Below are 22,660 nucleotides of genomic sequence, written 5' to 3'. Positions count from 1 at the left end.
GTCCTTCCATGGAAAAAACACCAATGTTTTACATTGAAATCTAAAGTTGGAGCGTTCATCAAAAAATTAAACATCAGAATACAAAAGATTGAAAATGATTTATTTGAAATGTTCTTATTTGCTGAAGAGTTTTTAGTTAACAATGGCGTGGAATTAAACGTTACTAAGTTTCTGGTTACACTTGCCAAATCTGTTGAAAGAAAGAGTTTAAAAAGTATTTTTTGCCAGAATTGGACAATACCAAATTAGATTGGATTCACAACTTATTTGCAATTTAAACACAAACTCTATAGTTTACTTCTCTTTTACATTTGAAGAAGAATTTGCAGATCTATGTTTTGATTCTAAATTGCTCGTTGCGCAGACGTTCTCACCACTCGGCTACGCAGCCGACAAGTGCGTACCATGCCACGGATAGAAAAGCACTGCTGTTGCCTACAACAATTACTTAGCCAAAAATTCTAATTTTTACACTTGTAGTTCTCAAACTTTTTTGTCGCTGGGCTTTTGGAAAAGTTTGTTGGATTTGTGACTCACCCAACGATTGGAATTTTAGTAATTTTTATGTATCTCTTTTCGTCTCCAGCCTTCCTTTGTCTCGCGACAAAGTGAATTAGAATTGTGATTGTTAAATATGTTAATATGTTACACACAGGTGTTTTATTTCAAAGTTACGCACAGCTTATTTGCTTGCAACCTTCCTAATTAATAGATTTGACACTATTTTTTGTGTGAGAAAATGACAAGTTTAATTGACCTCAAGACAGTTTTTATGTTTTTCATAGGTTTCTGAAAAGTACAAAGAAAAATTTTAAAGTCAATAGACTGAAATAAAATTCAATGAAAGTTGTTGTACAAAACATTTTGTAACATTAATTTAGCATATAAAAATAATGTTCTTCGTCTACCAATTGCTATTCTAAGCGTTCTCACGGTAGAACACCAAAAGCATGTTGCTACCTTATCTAAAGAATGTATCTCTCGCCACCACAATCTTCCCAGCAGGTACCAGCAGAAGTATCACTTTTTTGACAACGAAGTAACATTTTGTAACAGTGTTTTTGCGTCATATTAGTTCAGGTGATAAGTCTGAAACAGTGAGGTTGTCCAAAGGAAAACCATCTTTGTAACTGGGAGTTTAATCAAAACAAGCTAATCTGGTGTTGTTGTCTCAATGAGATAAGTTCGAAGTTCTCAATGAAGAAGAATCAAAGCTTTAAGTTGTTTTTAGTGGACGGCAGACCAGCTGAAGAAACTTAAGAATATATTCATTGAAATGAATGCTATTGTTATTGCAGTCGCTTTCTGTATACTTACACCAGTGCTATCTCTCAAGATTGAATGTAAGAAACAGGTGAAACAAATTGAAGTAAGTACTGTATTCTGATAAGTAGAAAAACATACCTGCAAGTGTCGCAATATTTCTTCCGCAGACTTTTTGTTTACAATTGCATTATTTTGTGTATGTAAGCCAAACCTGCAAGTTAGACCGATTCCATTTGAGTTTGGATACACAAAAAATTGGAAGTACAAGATTTTGAATCTTTTGCGCATTTTCGTTCATTTACGACACACATTTACTGCCTATTTCAGACAGCAAAATCCGTCATTTTTACATTGATTTAACGTTTGCAGACACTGAATCAATATAAAAATGACAGGTTTAGCTGTCTGGGTATGTCTTGCGCCAGATGGTTCACATATACATACGAAAGCTTAATTTTGTCAGAAGACAAATGACGGACATGTTTTTGCATTTTGATTGCTAATAAAACTACAAATATAGAAAGAGATTGTTCACCAGTCGTCTAATATTAATAAAAATCTTGCATTCTTTTTGACTGCAGGCTAGGCTACCACTACGATGGAAACGATAACCAATCAATCAATCAATCAATCGTTTATTTATCAAAAAACAAAACACAAAAGTGACATAAAACAATAATACATACAATGTTGAGGTTTTGTTATTGATAGGGAGACAACGAAACGACCATACGGTCAACTAGTCAGTTGCCACCCTGGAAAGAATAATTTGAGTTATGAAACTAATCAACAATTTAACCAAATTAGTTACAATCAAAAAAGAAAACACAAACAAGACTAATACTTCGACTAGTAGCTTACAATTAATTGTCAGCTTCATAAAATTGTGTGCGAGATTTTCCAACAAATAGTAATCATGAAAATCAGTGGACACTGGACACCATGACAATAGACATTGTTGAATGTAAGAGCTTAGGCCAAATGAAGACCCACTTATCAAGTATCATAACTTTGCAAAGCTGATGCTTTGCTATGTTTTTTGAAATCATAAAAAGATAACTTTTTGAGATTGCTTGGAACCTCTGACCACACCACTGGTCCAAATACTTGTATGGATTTTTTGCCAAATTCTGTATTAGTGCGTTTAACAAAATAATTATTGTTTGCTTGATATCTAGTGTTATGGTTGTGGATGAGTGAAGAACTTGTGAACAATGCACAGTAGGCAGAAGGGTAGCTAAATTTATAACCAGCTAAATTTATGACGTTTTGGTAGTCTGCACAACTTATCAAGGGGGCTAAAGCAAGGAAAAACTACTCGTTTGTGTCTTGTTAATTTCTTTATTTCGTTCAATATGTTTTTGTAGGGTGTCATTTTGCTGTTGAACAGATAGTTTTGATCTGCTTTGACCCCCTTGATAAGGTCAGTCGTTCTCACTGACGAAGTGTTGGAAATAAAGCTGATCATCATACTCAACATCACCCAAATGTATTCTCAAAACAATGAACTTCTTCAAAGGTCCCACCATGGCCACCTGGAGATGGAATATCTTTAGGTAGCCATGGTCCCACTCCCACTTAAAAAATAATTTTTAGTTTATTTAAAATTTCTGTGCCGTGTTTCACAGGATGAAGGTGACTCCTGCACAATGAGAGGGAATCAGACATTAACAGGTTACTGCTATAAGAATAACATCAAAACTCTGGCAAAATCTGCCTATATGTGCGTCATTTGTGACCCCTGGTAAGTCTTTAAGTGCATTCATGCTGCAAGCCAATAGTGATTGTTTTATGATCGACCTAAGTTATGCGGAACTATGATTTTAATGTTTGTAATAATAATAGGTATTGTTTTACGATATGCATTATGGTATACATAGTCAACAGCGTTAAGAGGGTACCGGAAATATTTTTGTACCAGGGCCCAAGAGTATTTAAAGGGCCAGGGACCTCTCCAATAATCTCAGGAACTTGAAGAATACACCGCATATGATTACCATGCTCTAGTGCAGGGGTGTCCAAAGTCCTGCCCGTGAGATCTTTTTCCATGGCCCGTACCTGTTGTTGCACAATAAATTATTATTTTTGGCTCGTAGACACATTAAAATTATTATTGCGTCATAATCGTAAAATCAACTATTATTGCCTGACAGTGTTGTAATAAGTGATACAGTCGAGCATTCATTCATTTTCTTTCCAGCCAATTCATCGACCGATGCTGATTCAGCTTCTCCGCGAAGCCAACAGCAACAAATTTCTCTGGTGTCTTTTATCAGTGGTTGAATAAAAACAAATTTCTAAATATGCAGAAGTTTGCAAAAAAAATATTTTGAGCTTGTTCGGTTCAACTTGAACAACATCCGCTTGAGATTAAAAGCTAAGCAAATCCCATCTACTTGATATTTTACGCTTGGGTAAAGAAATCAAGACGTCAGGTTCATCCTTAACACTAACATAGTTGTGTTTTACATATTGTTTGTCGTACAAAAATGACATTACACAATAAATATTGCTATATATGCACCTTACTTTACGCAAAACAAGATTGTCGGAAACTGTTGGCCAGCGGGCACTTCCGCATTATCAAATTTGGTCCGTCTGGGAAAAAGTTTGGACACCCTTGTTCCAGTGCAAGAGTTTCAAACACACGGCCCGAGAGAGCTTTTGGTGCGGTCTGCGATGCATTTTCAAACTTTGAAATAACCATGGCCACCTAAAGATACAGCTTGATTTGTCACATTTTGCAGAAATTTTCAGGTTTTTCTAACTTTGGGCGAACGTTTAAATAAATTTTTCTAAAAATTAGATTTTTACGCTTTCTTTATTTTTTCCCCAGATGACACAATAGGTTTTAACATCCTCACATGTTGAAAAACAAAGAAAATTTGATTTTGTAGAATGTAGATTTTAGTCAGACTGTTAATTTTCAATAACAGTCTGATTTTGCGTTTTTCAACTTACTTTTTCTCATTTGCTACTGCTTCCCTAAGGCATCAAAAAAGTTTTTTGTCATTAGGAAACCGCAAAAAGTAAAAACATCTCAAAAAATGTCAGTCAAGCACTAGCAGTAGCTGTAATCAAAATCTGCAAAATGTGACAAATCATGCCGCATCTCCAGGTGGCCATGAAATAACTAACAAATACATTAGCCTACGATACACATTTCTATAGATTTAGAAAGATAAAATGCGCGTTAAAATTGCTCTAAAAATCTGAAAATGCCCGTCAAACTTCACACGACTTTTCAGCACTACTGTCGCGCCACTTAATTGCGCTTAAGAAGCTCGTATTGTTACATCACAATCACATTGGCTATTCACTTATTGTATAGTTATCTTAATTATAAACTTGGTATTTGCTGAAGACAGTTCGTCGAGGGTTTAGTTTATACCCCGCTTTTGAAAGTTAATTGCTAGATTTTTATTCTCCAAGTCCGTCGTTTCGTTGCGTTCTTTTTCGTTTAATTTTTTTTCGTTTGTACAGTGTTTTTCTATCTCTTTGTTTTTACTACATTTTCTTGCGATGTGTTCTTGGTGTTTTCACGTTCTTGGTGTGTTCATACTACCTTTTTTATTGTGTTCTAAATGTATTATTTTGTTTAGTGATTTCTTATTGTGTAGCTAAGCTTATTGTGGCCCTCGGGTTAATTTACAAGTGTTTGGCCATACAATCATTTGACCCTCAAAGCAATTTGAGTTTGAGACCTTTGCTCTGGTGCGTTTGGATATAAAGTTTGCTTTTAAGCTTTTTCACGTCTGTTTTAAACTAAGTTGTATCTTTTGTGGGACAGTTGGTTAAACGAACACTTGGCAATTCTCAAAGCGCCAATCCAGCAAGAAGACTATTTTTTGCATTGATTTAACGTTTAAAACTGCTAAAAGAAATGCAAAAAGACGGATTTGTGGGTTGAGTGTTAGACCGTTTTACTACTCTCCACGTCACTGGTTACTAAATTTTTGGAAGGAACATTATTTCAAACAGGCAATTATTATTTTTTTTTTTTTGTGAAAAATTAGCAACAAAACTCAAAACTAAAGAGAACAAAAAATTACTGAAACTATAAAGTAAAGGATAATACTAACTTTGCATTTTTTTCCAGGGAAGGAGTTTGGATCCACGATCCCGATCACGGTCCATGCAAAACTTATTCTTACAATTCAAGTAAGTTGTAATTTAACAAAAACTGCTAAAAATCAACTGATGTTTTCAAAAAATTTTGCCGCAATATGTTTTCCACTTTTTGCTTTGTATTCTACTCATTTTTTAATCTAATTTAAAGTTTTCATTTTGTTGATAGCAAACTATTGACGCCACTAATGTAGAAATTTTCCTTCAAGAGAAACTTACAGACTTTTTTTAAGTGCTTGCGGTGCCAGAATATTGCTTTGTGGACCCCTGAAGGACCGCGGACCCCACTTTGAGAACCACTGGTGTAGAGAAACAATAAATAAGCTAGCATGGCCTACTGGAGGCCTTTATATTTTTGTTTTACTTTTGTTTTTGTTTTTTTCAGCTGAAGAAGCCAAACCATGCACTTTGTCTTACACTTTCAATACTACAGGGAAATGCGTTTGGGAGGCAGGTTTCAATTGGTATAGCTGTAAGAACAAGAATCTAATTAAGCCTATGGACACCAACTGCAACCGCACTGTGCCTTTACCACATTCAATACGAATTCCAAACAAAGCAGCTTGTTTCTCGCACAGCTTTAAACTGGTGTTGATATTGCTCTGTATGAAACATGTATTTGATTTATATTTCTTTGAAGTGATATAAAATTGAGAGTGACTGCATTTGTGGTTCATTTCATTTATCCATTTCTTCCTTAGAATACAATCATGGAATCAAGTTTAAAACTTAAATTATTTTACAGCGTTTAATGTCATTTCCATGAAAATTGTCATCATTTCTGTTGTTTTAAAACTTAAATTTCGGACTTTGATTGTTTGAATTGATTTGCAGCATTGTTTGCTGAAATAGACAAGAAAGAGACGTTAAACCGAACAATTTTGGCGAAAGATTACAATTTTTTGTTAAACCAAGCTTTATTCCCTAATTGTTTCATTATCTTGATAGGAGCACGACCAACTACTTTATGACAAAAAGCAGGTTGTTATTTAAAAATCAACTTGCTACTACAGAATGTTTACTTGCTTGTCTTTTTTAAATCTCATCAACATTAAATGTTCACTGCTTCTACAAAATAGATTATCTCTTTGAAACTATGACAATAATAAAAGCCTGTAATTAAACAATAGGCGTACTTTATACAGTGGGTGATATCATTTTTGTGTTGACCACTCGCTGTAAGGTTTCACTGGTCAAACTTTTTTTGATACAAACGACAACATTTGTAGTGAAAAATTTTACAATCAAGAGGGGATTTGTATTTTTGCATTTCTGCTTGATTTAATGTCGTATTTGACCAACAATAAAGCTGCATTTTCAAAGAAATCTTAAATTTATGTGTAAGATGTGGCCATAGGCGTAGGAGAAAGTTTGTTTTTGAGGTGCGAAAAAATTCTTGCCCGAATAAAATTAAATGTGCCCCAATATTTGTTACGGGAAAGCATAGACCACCTGATATCAACAGTATCACCCAAATAATGCGAAAGCACCATAACGATACAAATAACTCAATACAGAAATAATATTTCATATCAATGATAATAATAGGTCTAGGCTACTTGTACTTTAAAATACAAATTGTCGTAACGATCAAGTTGAAAGCTGTTTCTAAAATTGTATAAACTAAACATGTAGACTACCGTACATTATCAGCTGAGCATTTTGATATTGTAAGTTATGTATTGAAAGCATCACTTTCAAAATCAATATTGACATATCTCGATTTGGATATATTTTTCAAAAAATTTGTAAGCACTGGCATGGGCACTGGATATTTTTAGATGTTGAAAGTACTGTAACTTTAAAAAATTATTTCAAATCTTATGAACCAAACTTGCAGGCTACAATTTTCGCTGAGCGTATTAATATTGTAGGCTATGTTATACGCTTGAAGCATTACTTTCAATGTTTGAGCTCATTGGATTGAAATATAGCCTACTTTTCATAAAATTTGTAAACATCTGGATAGGTTATTTTCTGATCAAATTTTTCGAACTCTCAAAAAAATTACACATATATTTCTTCACACTCACAACTTAAATCATGCTCAATTTCAATGAATGCTTTTAATTTTAGATGCATTCAATTCAAAATAAACACATACTTTTGATTATTTAAGTAAAAAATCAAAAATAAGTTCAATCTTATTGAAATTTTTAAACATGCTGAAAGTTCTTGACCAAATTTTTATTAAATTTTTGACTAGTTAAATAATTTAGGAGTGTTGTTGCACTTTTTGAGCAAAAAAATAAAAATAAGTTCAATCATAATGAAATGATTGAAACGTGTTGAAAGTTCTAAAGTTTTTGATCAAAATTTTGACTGGTAATTGAAACGCTTGGGGGTGCGGTTGCACCCCCTGCACCCCTGGTTGCTACACCTATGAGTGTCGCTACACGTCTGCAGGCTACAAGTATTCGAAACAAAACCACCCCTCTAGGAAAATCGACTAGGAATGCAAACTATCCTTTCTTTGCTACACCGCAAGCAAACAAAGCCATTGGCAGCGTTTTATTTGCTTCCGTGATATGATGTTTAAGAATTAATTTTCATTCCGCTTAGGAGTCATTAGGTCTCTTGAAAATGATACCAAATTGTTCAGTAGGCTTACTACAAGTACTACATTTAATGTAGACCTAGGAGACGCAATAGCCTGCCATAGAAGTATCAAATGGACGTAGTTGAGATACAGAATAGTAGTCAACAGAATTAAGCTAAATAAAATCGAAGTAGGCTACGATATCTTTAAAGTCTTCTAGTATCGTATAGAGATCTTTTTGTTTCGAATTGGGATCTAGATTTGGGATCTTCATTCAGAATATTGGTCTCAATTGTAAGAACAATGCTCTGTTGTTTGATAGATTGTTGTAAGAATTTGTATCCTTGAAAACTTTTTCCCTGAAAACTTTTCTTTGAAAGCTTAATACTGGCAGTTTCGCATAGCCTTCACTTGTATAGTTTCATTTTTTAGTTTCACTTGTAACAGCATTAAACCACTGACGCAAGCCCTGTCTAGAAGATTAGCAAATTAAAATTTTCGATTGTTGAGGTGTTGTTGTCGTGAACTAAACTATCCTCTAGGTGCCGCTGAATGGAAAGCTGTCTGAAATGCGTGTCTCAAGCGCTTACTTTAAAAGTAGCCCATACACCCAGCGCAGTTTAATCTTGCTGTTTCTCTTTTCACAAAGTCAACAGTAAGGCAGCTGAGCCTGTTTGAGATGTTGCGACCGTGCCATATTTTAAACTGATTGTCCTGCTTTGGTATCATGCACATTATAACGTCCACGTTTTGTCGCTTCTACCTTTTTCTAGACCTCTGCTATGTTTGTCATAGGCTATATTGTTTTTTCGTTGTGATGGTCAGAAATAAAAACAAACTGAACTGAGCCATCAAGCAAAATTGTGGCAATACAACTTCGTTCTGAGAAACTGTGTTCAGCAATAAAAGTGATGTAAAAGTAATGTGGTGTTTAAACTTTCACTTGGTATAAAGTATTGAACACAAATTGCTGTTAAAGATTAATTACAATTAGGTGTCATAATAAACGATGGATGCAGACAGCAATTTTTCCCTAAAGACACGAGAAAGTAGCCTACCTTAGTCCACCGTTGTTAAGTTTCCTTTGTGGGTTAAAGCAACCGTGCATAGTAAAAGTTAGATAATCTACTACAACATTTTGACACCTGTTATGCGATTTGTAAATTAACCTGAAATTTTAGTAAGCAGTTTGTCTAGTCAGGAATTTTGACTTTAAAATGGCAGTAAATTTAACATTAAAGTGTTGAATTTGGTCAAATTTTTCAACTCTGACAAAGTTTCACCATCGAGGCAACTGGAAAAGGTGCTATTCAACATTACCTAAACCCCAATATGAGTTTTACTGTCATCATAGGGGAAGGCGGGCAAAAGGATCAAACTAATTAGTATTCTAATTGAGCAAACAAATCAGATATCTTGGACCTATTGCGTTTTTTAAATTAACACGTCACTTAACAACAACTGTGCAGAGTATAAAACTTAATGTGTTTTTCTTTATTTACTTTACAAAAAAATGATTTTTGTTTTAGGTGCACGTTCCAGACCGTTGGACAAAACGGATATAGTATAACCGCTTTGTCTCGTTGTTCATTTTGTTAATTAATTGTCAAGATTAAGCGAATTTTTGTAAACTTTTTAGAAGGAATGTCTATAAATGAAAACAGTTACGTTTGATAACCAGTAAACTTATTATAAATGGAGCTTTTACCCACGCAAATGCAGCTTCTTCGGTATCTTATTCAAATAGAATCAAATCAACTGTTTGTTAAACAGTGAGGCATATGCAGCTAATAAGGCCCGGCCAGTAATAAGGCCCACCCCCTGGATCTCCGTTGTTACAAATCTTTTAAACAAAATTGGAAGCTCTGATTGCTGCTATGGTGAATTGAGACTAACTGGTAAAGTTTCACAGCCTAAAGTTGAGAACTTTTTGAGTTACGGAAAGTTGAAGTTTGGGGGGACTGAAATTGAGTGGTTTTATTAATTTTCACATATTTTAGACTGTTCTGCAGTTAACAAACCGCTTTGACTTCCGTTTTTTTGCATTTTATATGAAAGATATGTGCATGCTGATGCAGTAAAACCAATAAATTTGAACTTTTTTTCTAATTAAAGCAAGACTGATAATGATGATCAGACTAGGCTAATTTTGGTAATGAGGCCCATGGGCCCCTGGGGTAACGTTGTGCACCCCTGGTTAAGAAAGTGAGGGTTAAAGACTTGAGTGATCTAAAAAATTCTTGTTACACCATTAATCCAATTTGTTATTGCAATGGAAATATCATAATTTCAGAATCAAAATACTTTATCATCCCTACCATATCTAAAAACACCATGTCGCTTTTTAAAAAATGGAGCATGGGGCGGGGGAGGGAATAGTTGTCACTGTGTATTTAATTATTAGTTATGTGCCTGTGTTGTCGATTAGAATTTGTTTTGTGGTGTTGTTATAGTGAAAATACACCTTTTCCATCACTTTTGGTGCTAATTCAAACCGGGCCTTATTCACAACACGTGCATCTAATAAGGCCCGCTTGAGATTTTTTTTATTTTTTTTATATTTTACAACCCCTTTTAGGCTACTTAGAAACTTGTTTCATAGATATGTTGTTTAGATAGACCCAAAGTATCCTCATTCCAAGTTTCGTTCAAAATTATGCAGTATTTAGAAAAATATTGAGGTTTGAAAATTAGCGGGCCTTATTAGCTGCAGGTGCTTGTTTGACAAATGCATTTTTGCTGTCTACAGGTCTCCAAAACAAATAACTATCTTTTTGAAAACAATTTCAACGCTCAAAAATAATATATTCCTTCAGTATTTCCTTTAAGCTGTGTTGCAATGTGGTATCAATATGCTCGCTTTGTTCCAAACAAGCTACCCCAGGTAGTCTGTAATTATAAGCAAAAATGAAATATGCAGAAATCTCATTTTTAGAGGAGAGTGATCCATTGTCCTCCAACGTTCAATACTAAAAGAGAAGCTAAAACGTTCAACAAATACCTGAATATCATAACATTTTAGAAGACGAGTTTTTCTGACAAGGAGCTAACTATTTCAACCTCTTGGCCGCTGAGTGTGGGACGTGGGTTTCCAGTTTTCTATTTGCATGCATGGTATGGAAATCGAATGGTAATGGCAATCCAATTTTGTATGGTATAGTCATTCAAATAGTTAAGATGAAGAAAAATTGTGTTCTTTTTATCTGTAGTTTTCAAAGCAATGTCCGTCTTACGCCGCCTCTCTCTATACAAAGTAAATTAATAGGTAGACCATGCCGACCTACCCAGTTTCGTGGGGGTTACATGATGCATGAAGACCCGTAGTGATTTTCTTTTCCCCAAAGGTTCAGCCTATTATTCGAGTCTTTTTAACTAGTTATGAGTTTTTATTTAATGGACAATTTCTGTAAGTTTTCGAAACTTGTAGGTTTCTGTTCAGTTTCTGTTTACTGAACAAACTGCACCGAAAGTAGATAAAGTGACATTTGCATGGTAAAACTAAGTACGTACTGGCTACGTTACATTGATACTGTTCCATTCTTAGTTTCTTGCTAAATCTGGGATTGTTCAGTTGAGCTAAATTGAATAAAGCATTTTGTAATTCATGAACTATTTTGCACAAAAACAAAAATATTGATTTGTTTGTGGTTTTGCACGAAGCAAACATCTAATCCTTGCTCTTGAATAATAATCTTGTTGGCACTAGCAATACAACAATGAAGAATGGCACTAAATAGTAGTAGATCATTATCAAAATCGACAAATAGAATTACTAATTCCAACAAACAAACGACTTTTTAACAAAACTAGCAGAGATTTGCACTTTGAGCAAACAAAATTTGGAGAGAAGCGTTCGAAACAATGATTGAATGTGGAACCACATTACATTCCTCAAACACTGGCACATACATTTGCCTTTGTTGCTTTTACACCGTTTGCAAGAAGCACGCCTTCGTGAGCAAATTAGAAATAATCTTTTTAACTTGTTTTTTTGCAGAACATTTGAAAGATATTGACTAAACGAAAGAGTGAGATTTTTTTATTTCTGTATATTTGCAGTATATATTACAATATAACTGATTAAATCGCTATTATCAAAGTTACCTTTACAGCTTGTTTCACCCTTGGCGGGATCGTCAGCACCTTCTGACGACCCCGCAAAGAGTGGAACAAGCTGTTAAGGTGACTTTGATAATAGTGATTCAATCTCCTTGAATTGCCTCTGCTTAGCATTGGCATTGAGCAATCTATTGGGTTGAAGCTCCATCTTTTTACCACCACACATTGGTGATGCTTTCCGACTACACCAAGAAGGTGCAGAAGACCAGACAGTCTTTAGTCTAGTGACCAAGGCAAGCAGACCTCCTGGTCTGTTCAGTAAACGTGGCTTTGCTATTGTAAGATTACTCTACACAAAATTACACAACGCTAAAAACATCATTATGCACTCTGACTGTTCATAACGAAACAAACAAAAAGGCAATATAATCTCAATAAACAATTTTAAGCATAATATGTTCCAACTAAGGAGTGTTGAGGGAAGATTTATCAATGTCTGGAATCATAGGTTGCTGAATATACTGTCAACTCTAACAAATACCCATTCTAATTAAGTGTCTGTATTGCTTTTCTTGCTTTAAGATGGATTGCCATAGATTAACACGCGCGTGTCTAACGCTTCAACTCATTAATTTTAATTTTATCATGAGGTGAAAGATATCTCCTTTACAATACAGAACCAAATCTCTTCAAAAATTCAAATCTTTACAAATTGCGTGTAACAATGACAAGAAAATTGAAATTTCGAATCAACACTCAAATTTTATAAGGTGTGCGTTTTAGAATGATTAATTGAGTACCTTTTACTTGTTATAAGTTATGATAAAGAGATGTTCAACACAGAAGGTGGAGATCTACAGTAGCCGAAACCTCGCATTAAAACAGCATGCAATGCAATCTAAACATTAAAAGTTTCTTAACCCTGTCAGCCACCAATTTCTTCTTCATTTTATTTTTTTAATTTTATTAAAATTCTTACTAACTGAAATGCAATGAAAAAACAAATTATCTTATTTTGTATGTTGCAAAGTTCGCTGAAAATTGAATGAGGCTGTTCACCAGGGATTTAGTTAAATAACATGATGCGTTCTAAACTTCTAAATAATGCAAAATAACGTCGGAATAAAAGCAGATTTTCATTGTATAGGCTACATCTTGTGATAGTTCAGCATAATTTACGCCAGTAGAACGCATCATGTTATTTAACAGCTAAGTTAGCGTTGCGCAGAAATCATATTCTGTAATACATTGTGACTACTGTATATGGGTGCGAAAATGGCAACATCAAAAAAGATGTAGACTTTGAACACTGTATCACTATCATGTACGATACAACTGAAATAACTTCTTTTTGTTTGCAATGTATTGTAGATATGACTTAATTTTTATTTCTTTTTTAACGACATTTGGTTAAACTAAAGTCATCTCAAATATTAAAATCCGACATTTTTGATTTTGTCTGCAGACGTTTCGTCTATGTAAAATGAACGGACACTGGTAGCTAACATTAAAGCCATAAACTTTTTAAAATCTGGTTACGTTGATAAACGTAAAGTAACGTTTGTTACGTCAATAAACGTAAAGTAACGTTGGTAACGTCAATAAACGTAAAGTAACGTTTGTAACGTCAATAAACGTAAAGTAACGTTTGTAACGTCAATAAACGTAAAGTAACGTTTGTAACGTCAATAAACGTAAAGTAACGTTTGTAACGTCAATAAACGTAAAGTAACGTTTGTTATTTCAAATCAATTAGAAACACGCCACCTAGACCACAAAATCCCTCATTAGACGTTGTATCAATGTAATAATGACGGATTTTGCTGTCTGGGCAGTTTGTGCCTGAGGTTTGCAAAGGCGACTTCATTAAAATTGTTGCGAAATCAGATTTTTTCGAACTGGTAAAAGTGAAATGTCAATACCGGACATAACTTCTTTAAAATTGCACAAATTGGCTTTTCTGAAGCATTTCAACCAAAACTTAAAGGATCACAACATCAAACAGTACAAAAGTAGTTGAGTTGAACTAAAACTAAACATTGTTTGGGGTCAGAATGCAATGACCTTACTTATAAAAAGTTAATGAGACGCTTGAAGAATGTCCTACAACACACTCATCTCAGCCAATAAAATTATTTGTCTTTACGTTGATTTAGCGTCTACAAACGTTGAATTAGTGTGAAAAGGACCAATTTTATTAGCCTGGACATTAGCCTACTGTCTATGCACATTCATAATACTGTATATTTATCACACATTGTTCTCATGCAAGTATTTGAAAACAGTGTGGCATGGAATTTAGGACAAAAACAAGGACAAAAATGTTACAAAGACAAAAACCTGGCACACAGATAGCCCCTTTTCATCGGTGTGTGTTTTTGTGTCATAATTTGTTTGCATTGTTTAATAGTGTGTATAGCATGAATGTGGGTAAAAATCCATACCGAAAATACTCCGACTGGAAAACATCCTTATTTGTAGAGGGAGAGTTGTTTTCGGAAAAGATATTTTCCTGGTGGATATTTTCCTGGTAGATATTTTCCTGGTGGATATTTTTCAATGAGGATATTTTCCGTATGGGCATTTTCCGTATGGGCGTTTTCTGTATGGGATTTTTCAGTATGAATACTGTGAAATTGACTTTGTAGCTGCTAAGCGCTTAAATGTAGCGACAACATTTTTCAAGATAAAGTCACCTGATATAGGCTACAACAAAACAGATTTTGCTACTTTGTATTGTAAATTTCTCCAATAGCTCCTTGTTTGCCTTGTGTAGGCCTATATCAACAAATCTAGTGTTTAGACCAACTTTTTAGAAGAAAAACTACTTCTTTTGTTTTCATTGCTACTGGGACATAAACCATTCTATGAACGATCTATATTAATGTAATAAATTTAAAATACATTTGTGTTAAAAATGCAGGCCAAACACTAAGCAATATTTGCATCAAGACATATTTTTGGCTTGTTTTGGAGATTAGATATGTAAGCTACGGTATGTTAAGCACAATTTATGCAATAAAAATGTAAAATATGTAAGACTTTTCAACTGCATCCTGGAGGTAATTTCATCATACAGTCGTTAGGCTTTTTTGTATAGCATAGGATTTTTCGCCATTAGACAATGGCCATATTTTACTTGCGAAATTAATCTTTGCGATCGACAAAACGAACTAAAGTTTAAATTGGCGCATCAAATGAACAGCTTATGACATTGAATCCACAAAAAATCTTTGATATTTTAAATGGAACACGCAATTGCACCAAAAGCGATACACCAAACGACACTACCTCCAGGGTGTAGTTGGAAAGTCTTTCATATTACATTATTATTGTGTAAAGTACACAGTGATGTCAGGTTGTTTTTTGAAAACAAGAAAGTGAATCTAAAAAACAAGCCTAAAACAGGCAAATCAACACAAAGACAAGCCCAATAATTTGCAATCAATACCAATTAGCATAAAGCACACATAAAGCATGAGTTAATTACTTGAGTGTTTTCAAGCGGCTCCATACGTACTCTGAAGTTTGAAATTTGGCCCCGACACCAAAAAAGGTTGGGAACCACTGGTGTAAACTGTCGCTCAACGTAGCCTACATACCTTATCTCCGGTTAAACAAGCCGAAAATATGTCTAGGTGCAAATATTGCTTATTTTACTTACTTCTGGAAATGGGAAGATGACAGGTTTGTCATAGCTATGATTGTAACAATTCAGACTCGTAGAAATCTCTTCACATAGCATCATATTTGGCCGTGTTCTAGTAAGTCAAGGCTCAATACAAATGTTATGAAATAGATAGCGTACTAAAATTACCACTGAAAATTCAAAATTATCCAAAACCTTTTGTAGATTTAAACATTAAGGATTCAATCAAGGTCTGAATGAATTTAATGACACGAACGAAATTTTTCACTGTAGAGAAAAACGCAACATTACCCAGCGAGTTGAATTTCAATTTTCGGTGACAAGAATACAACCTCTTAAACTAAAGTCTAAAGTCTAAGCTTTGGTTTTCAAATGCAAGTCAAGATAAACCGCAATGTTGCCAGATGCACGTAAGTAAATTTTCTCAGCACCGATTCAAACTTTCCTCAATAGCCATGCAATAGTCAATATAGCGTGAACTTTCACAATTAAATGAAAAGGAAAATTGAAACAATAAGCGTTGCAACTATGCCATATTTTTAACTGGTGTTCCTGTTTTGATATCAAGCACGTTTTAACTTGTAAGGTCAGCACTTTGTCGATAGACCCAGTGGCGTAGCCAGGGGGGTTTTGAGGGTTAAAACCCCCTTTTGGCACGCGTGTGACGTCACGATATTGAGAATGATGCTTTCAGTCTCTATGTCTGTAAAACAAAGTTTGTCTAATTTTAAACGAAACTGCACTAAAAGAACGAGTTTTGCCAATACCAAACAATCAAATATCTCAACCAGGAATTAGCAACATAAAAACACAGAGACTTAGCTTTATTACCGAAAAATGCCCAAGAAAACATGATCTTATCCTTTTGCTATGCCACCGGACAGCACCATTTTACAGTAATATTCATACCCAAATTTTTGTTGAACATGCTCTCAGAATGCACCAAACTTAAAGTAATTTTTCAAAAATTTCTGGGGAGGCCCCCCAGATCCCCGCCTCGGTGTCGCTTTTGGCGAAGACGACGTCGGGCTTCACTCGCCGGCCGTCAACCGTCACCTCCGAGATAACAAGGCCAATTGTCCGATTGTGACGTAAATGTCTACGTCACAGCTAGTGGATACAGTTCAGTTCAGTTCAGTTGTTTTTTTATTTCTGACCATCATATCAAAACAATACACATCAACATAGCAAAGGTCAAGAAAAAGGTAGAACACTACGGTTTACTAGCGACCAGCAAGTAGCCTATCTTGTTTTTTTTAACTCTACTAGATACCAGTTAAGCAATGTCCTGTTATTTGAAAACACAAACTTTTATGCAGTTTGTTTTATTTTTAGTACACACAACAAGCATGACTAGATAAATATCAAAGCATGCAGTGAGAGTAGTAAAAGCAACATTTATTTATTGATGCCAATAAATGTCGAATATACAAAAGCAACACAAAACAATGACACGACAGTTTCGCATTGGTTGAGCGTTTGATAATGTTGAATCAATGTAAAGTTAAAACTCAGTCCTTCATCATGCAATAAAGGTAGTAAAAGTTCAGACAAATTTCATAGCGCAATAAAAAAATACAAGCACTTTAAAACAGCATACGTTGGCCACAAAAAGTATAAATTACTTCAAAGTTTGCAGTTTTCTTCTTTCGGCCAATTTATCACTGATAAGTTTATCATTTCTTTTAAAACAATAATTGTTTAAAAGAATATTGGTGCATGCCCACAGAACCATTTTTACTAATTTGTATTTTTCATGCCCTTTTTCACACTTCTTCTCATTAAAAAACATAAAATCGTGGTCTTCCAAAACAGTCAAAATACAATCAACAGCATGACTTCTTTGGGAACAAGATTTTTGAAACTGATCAGTTTCACATAATTTATTAATTACAACATACGCCATCAAAACGATGTAAACAATATCGGAACATGGGTACAATAAACTTCCTCTGCTAATGCCTTTGATTAATGAATTTTCGATTTGACTGGTATCACCGTGAAGACTAACTACTCTCTGCTTGCATTCAGAGCAACCCAACCTTTTAGTGACAGCATAACAGCAGTACCCAGCAACATACGTTATAACCGGCATGTAAGTTTGAGATGAAGAAAAATCATCTTGACAAAGAGTAAATTTAAAATTTTCCCAACGTTTTATCTTTACTGAGTTGAGGAAAACATTTAGAATTAAATCTTCAGCTATCGACACAGCTCCCTTGACTTGTGGCCCTGCATTTTCACCATTATATATAGTTCCAATCACAAAATTCTGATTATCATCAAATAACTTCCATGGATGCGTAACCTTAAACTTATCTTTGATATTTTTCATGCTCTGAACAGAGTCCAAATATTTCTGCTCAGAAAACGATGCTTTGCTGTTCTCTATGGCCTTTGCGACATTTGCACTTTCTTTTAATTGGAGCTTTTCATCTCTACATAGCCTTGATGATGTTGAAGGAGCAGACAAGTACGATGGACAGTTTAGGAATTGTGATGGGACGGCACCTGCTATGAGCCATGGGACTTTCAAACTATAGGACAGCATACGACCGCTTCTTTCATCAAATGCACATGTAGTTCTTTCAATGTCTTTTGCTAGGAAGTGCAATTCACAAACCTATGAAAATAAAGGCATGTAAATTATAGCCTACAGAGTGTTCAAAGGTAGGCTACGTATTCTTTTTTAAGACAATCAATGTGTATGTATGTATTATGCATGCCCACTATAGTAAATAGCGAAATTGGAAAAACCTACCTTACTGCTGTTGGTAACAACAAACTTTTTTCTCTTCGAATAGCATTGAGCCACTTTTTTTGTAGATTTTCATTCTTGGGAAATCCGAATACACGAACCTTTGGTCCATTTCTATAGTTACCTTGGCAGTTTGGCACACAACATGAATAAGGCATATCTCAAGAATAAAATTTCACTTACGGTGTACAAATAAGCTGTAGATGAGAAATTAACAGATTAACTATTTAGCAACTAACTTTCCAATATGAACGTAAGTTTAACAGTACAAAAAGTTATGCAATGTGATTTCTTACTGCTTGCAACCATCTTACTAACGATTTTATTATTATGACCCATGTGCAAAACAAAAAAGCTTAATAACACATGTTTTAGCCTATTACCTTGCACAGCAACAACCCCAATTTATCAAAAATGAACCTATGAACAAAAAATAAATAAGTATTGCTTCTGATAGGCACTCAAACGTTTTTTCCGTATTTTTCTGCCTGTAACGTGCTGCTGCAAAAGTGCAGATAAACGGTAATGTAAAGATGGCTTAGCCTATATTCAGTAGTCTGCTGCTGGGCTACACACTACTTAATCAAATCCTATTTTCTTGCTAATCTAATGGAACATTTTGATGGAATAATTCTCCAGCAACAATAATTCAAATCGGAAAACTTCACTTTGCCAATAAGCCTCTACGAGTAGCTATTCGAAACTACTATAGTAATAACTTATCAGAGGCTTTGTCAGTCCGAGGATGAAGATTCAAAACCAAACCAAGGTACGATTATATAGCTTAATAATCCATCAATGTTCCTAGACCACTATGCTTAATTAACATAACTTGCTGCACACGAATCGCTAAACGTTGCTACCTAAACGCATTCTGTGTTTTATAGAGTAGTCCTATCACCTGAACATTTTGCTACAGCAGCACAGCCTAACTGTGGTCATCAGGGCCGGATTTACCAATAGGCTAGGCAGGCTGAAGCCTAGGGCCTCAACATCCAGGGGCCTCGAAATTCGGTTTCGAAGTTTGTAATTGTTTTCAAAACTTGACAAGTTTAAACTAAACCCTACCTAAAGTATATATCAAGCTTTTCAAAGTTGAAAATTCTATACACAATTGGTTTCAGCCACGTTGTAACCAGTCATTACTGTATTACGTCATTATCGTAATAAAGGCAATTGTTATGCGCATTCTGCTGGAAGTTTCTATGTTAAAGTACCGTAGAGTGGCGTAGCCAAGGGGGTTTTGGGGGTTGCAACCGCCCCCTTTGGCACGCGTGTGACGTCACGATATTATCACGATATTGAGAATGATGCTTTCAGTCTCTAAAACAAAGTTTGCCTAACTTTAAACGAAACTGCAAAGAGCGAGTTTTGCCATTACCAAACATTAAAATATGTCAGCCAGGAATTAGCAACAAGAAAACATAGAGACTTGTAGCTTTATTTCCGAAAAATGCCGAAGAAAACATGATCTTTTCCTTTTGTTATGCCACCGGACAGAACCATTTTACAGGAATAATCATACCCACCATTTTGTTGAAAATACTCTCAGAATGCACCAAATTCAAAGTAATTATTCAAAATTTTCTGAGGGAGGTCCCCCACACCCCCCGCCGCTGGGTCTCGCCATAAGCGAAGCACGATCGTGAACCCCCCCCCCCTTTTCAAAATTTCTGCCTGCGCCACTGACCGTAGTCTTTTCTGCAAAAAAAAACAATATCGGTACTTGACATCAGGGTCAGGGCTGCCACTCCTATAGTGGTTTTCCACTAGATCTAGTGGTTTTTGAAATAACCTGGTGGTCTAGTGGTTTTCTTGGAGAATCTAGTGTTTTTTTTTTAATTTTGAGAGTGGCAGCATCAACTTTCCTTCTGTTGTTAACAAAGAAGATTTAGATGAATGCTCTCCATGATAGTGATAACCTTAGCCCATCAGAGTTTTGGTTAAAAGCGAAAATGGACAACCAAGGTTTAAAACTTTGGCAGAAATGATGTGCTGCCTGTTAGCACTACCACATTCTAAAATTTAAACTTTACAATTATTGTAACGGTTGTTTGATCAAAGCAATTACAAGCAAAACTTAATTAACTAAATTTTTATTCTTTTAATTAAAAATTTGCACCCATGAATGTGGAAAATGAAAAGAACGAAGAGTTCAATACACTCATATTGTTAACATTAAGAAATGACATGTGATATTGTTTAGAGAGAAACTCTGAGCTCAAAAATAGGAAAGGGCCTCACAAATGGAATAGTCTAGGGCCTCTCATGGTCTAAATCCGGCCCTGGTGGTCATGTACTTCAATCTGTATCCACAGTGTGTGACGTCACAAACGGACAATTGGCCTTGTTATCTCGGAGGTGACGCGTCAACCCCCCCTTTCAAAATTCCTGGCTACGCTACTGGATAGACCTTTGTTGTGCTTGGCATATATTGTTTTTCGCTGTAATGGTCACAGATAAGAACGTCATTTGCACCTTCTTCAAGGGGAAATAAACAGAGATTTCTCTAAACTAGGTCTCCAAACGATGAGGATAGCCGCATTTGGGACTGAGTTGCATTTTTTGTTAGAAAAAGTGAATAAAAATGTGCTCAAAGATTCACAAATGAAAAACGTTTTTTGAGTTTTTCAGACTACGATGGAGGTAACCTCTGACGTACTAAGAAATGTTTCTAAATCCATCCAGATTTCTATAATTACATTTTTTATTTCTCCTTAAGCCTATTGATATTTCAGTTTAGAGATAAATCGCCTATTCTGACAGCACTGTTTTGCAATACTGAAGAAGTGTTGGCAAGAAAAGAAAAAGGTTTAAAAAAATTAAAAGGTGTTCTCGGTTTAAAGAGCAAGCCACTTGAAATTCCTTGCACTTTGCAGTCAGAATTGCAACGAAAGATCGTTTCTTGACCAGGGCAACTTGCAAATTGTGAAGTGAACCGAAGTGTACATTTTGAGGAGGCAATGTTGCACGCCTGATCAAAACTGTGATTAGGTTGTAACTTGAAAATTCTGATTTTTTTTCATGTAAAGTATATCTACATTTACTTGTTTAAGGCCAGTAGAGAATTAAAGTATATTGGATCTATTTATGAGCATATTAGCCCACAGGGGAGATTGTAAGTCAATTAGGCCACCACTGTCTTGTAAAAGAGTTGAAGGTGTTTTCTTAAATATACGAAAACTTTCAACTAAGTATGAGAATTTATCTTTGTATGTTTTTAGAATATCGGATTTGATAAAAGTAAAGCCGATTTTATTTTTAAATTATGAGATTAATTCGATCAAAAGTACAATTAAGAAATTTGTTTGCAGAAATTGCAACCAAAAGTGCTCATTTTTTTCAAGTCGAAACAAAATTAAATTCGACTTTAAAAAGTTGGGCACATTTTTTAATGCACGAAACTTGACCTTTTGTAATGAAATAGGCCACGTAGCCACTGGAGAGATCTTCGTGCGAGAGATGTTTGTATGATGCATCGAAGACGCTGCAGCCAGCGTTTCCAACTAACGACAACTAAATTTATTCCGCTCAAAAGTTTCCTAGCCCCATCCCGACAGTAAAACCTCTCATTTTACATTGATTCAGCGTCTGCAAACGTTGATAAAAATGCCGGATTTTGCTGTCTGAAATACTACACATTTCCTTAACTTTTCTCACTACAAAAGAAGAAGGACTGGCTAATAGCTTTAATCCGCTTTTTAGCGATATTTGTCCGTTGTCTGTCGACGCTGCATCGTTGCAAAAACGTACGGTACCTTTTGTCTGTTTGGATTAAATTTAATCTCAATTGTTTTTGAGAACTTGCTCAGAGTGATTTAAAAATGGCCATTGTAATAGATAATTTAGGAATAAACTCAGTTGATGAAAAACCTTTGATGCAAATAAAAAAGTAGTAGATTCTAGGCACAATTTTTTTTTCTTAGCATGTGCTGCAAGGCACTCTAAAAACATCGTTTCACTTACAGAGATAGTAGCAATTGATTTCGTTGACCCTTTGGTCGTTCGTTGTCATCCAAGTAGGCCTACCTGCATGTTCATATTTGTCAGAATATTGTATTGTTAATGTAGTTTACTTGAAAATATGAATTGCCAATTCAACAACACTTTTATAAATAAAAAAATTTTCAATTTGTTCTCTACCTGAGGTACCAGTGTACAGTACAAACCTGCTTGAATTAAATTATCAAATTTCGTTCTCAATTCCGAGATGAACGTTCTCAGAACCAAGCAATCAATAACAATTTTATTTTGCAGATTT

At 34.9% G+C, this 22,660-nt stretch overlaps 1 protein-coding gene across 1 annotated transcript; it reads left to right on the top strand.

Annotated features, from left to right (window-relative positions):
• The first annotated feature begins 1,226 nt into the window (after positions 1-1,226).
• Positions 1,227-6,059, top strand: LOC145774788 (uncharacterized). The gene is made up of 4 exons (XM_082586098.1): positions 1,227-1,369; positions 2,895-3,010; positions 5,366-5,427; positions 5,780-6,059. The coding sequence occupies exons 1-4, from the start codon at positions 1,277-1,279 to the stop codon at positions 6,040-6,042; spliced, it is 534 nt and encodes a 177-aa protein (XP_082442224.1). The 5' UTR covers positions 1,227-1,276; the 3' UTR covers positions 6,043-6,059.
• The last annotated feature ends 16,601 nt before the right edge of the window (positions 6,060-22,660 follow it).

Source organism: Aplidium turbinatum, chromosome 7 (genome assembly GCF_918807975.1).
Source record: "Aplidium turbinatum chromosome 7, kaAplTurb1.1, whole genome shotgun sequence".
In the NCBI taxonomy this organism is placed as follows: Eukaryota; Metazoa; Chordata; class Ascidiacea; order Aplousobranchia; family Polyclinidae; genus Aplidium; species Aplidium turbinatum.
This window is presented reverse-complemented; position numbering and strand designations above follow the sequence as displayed.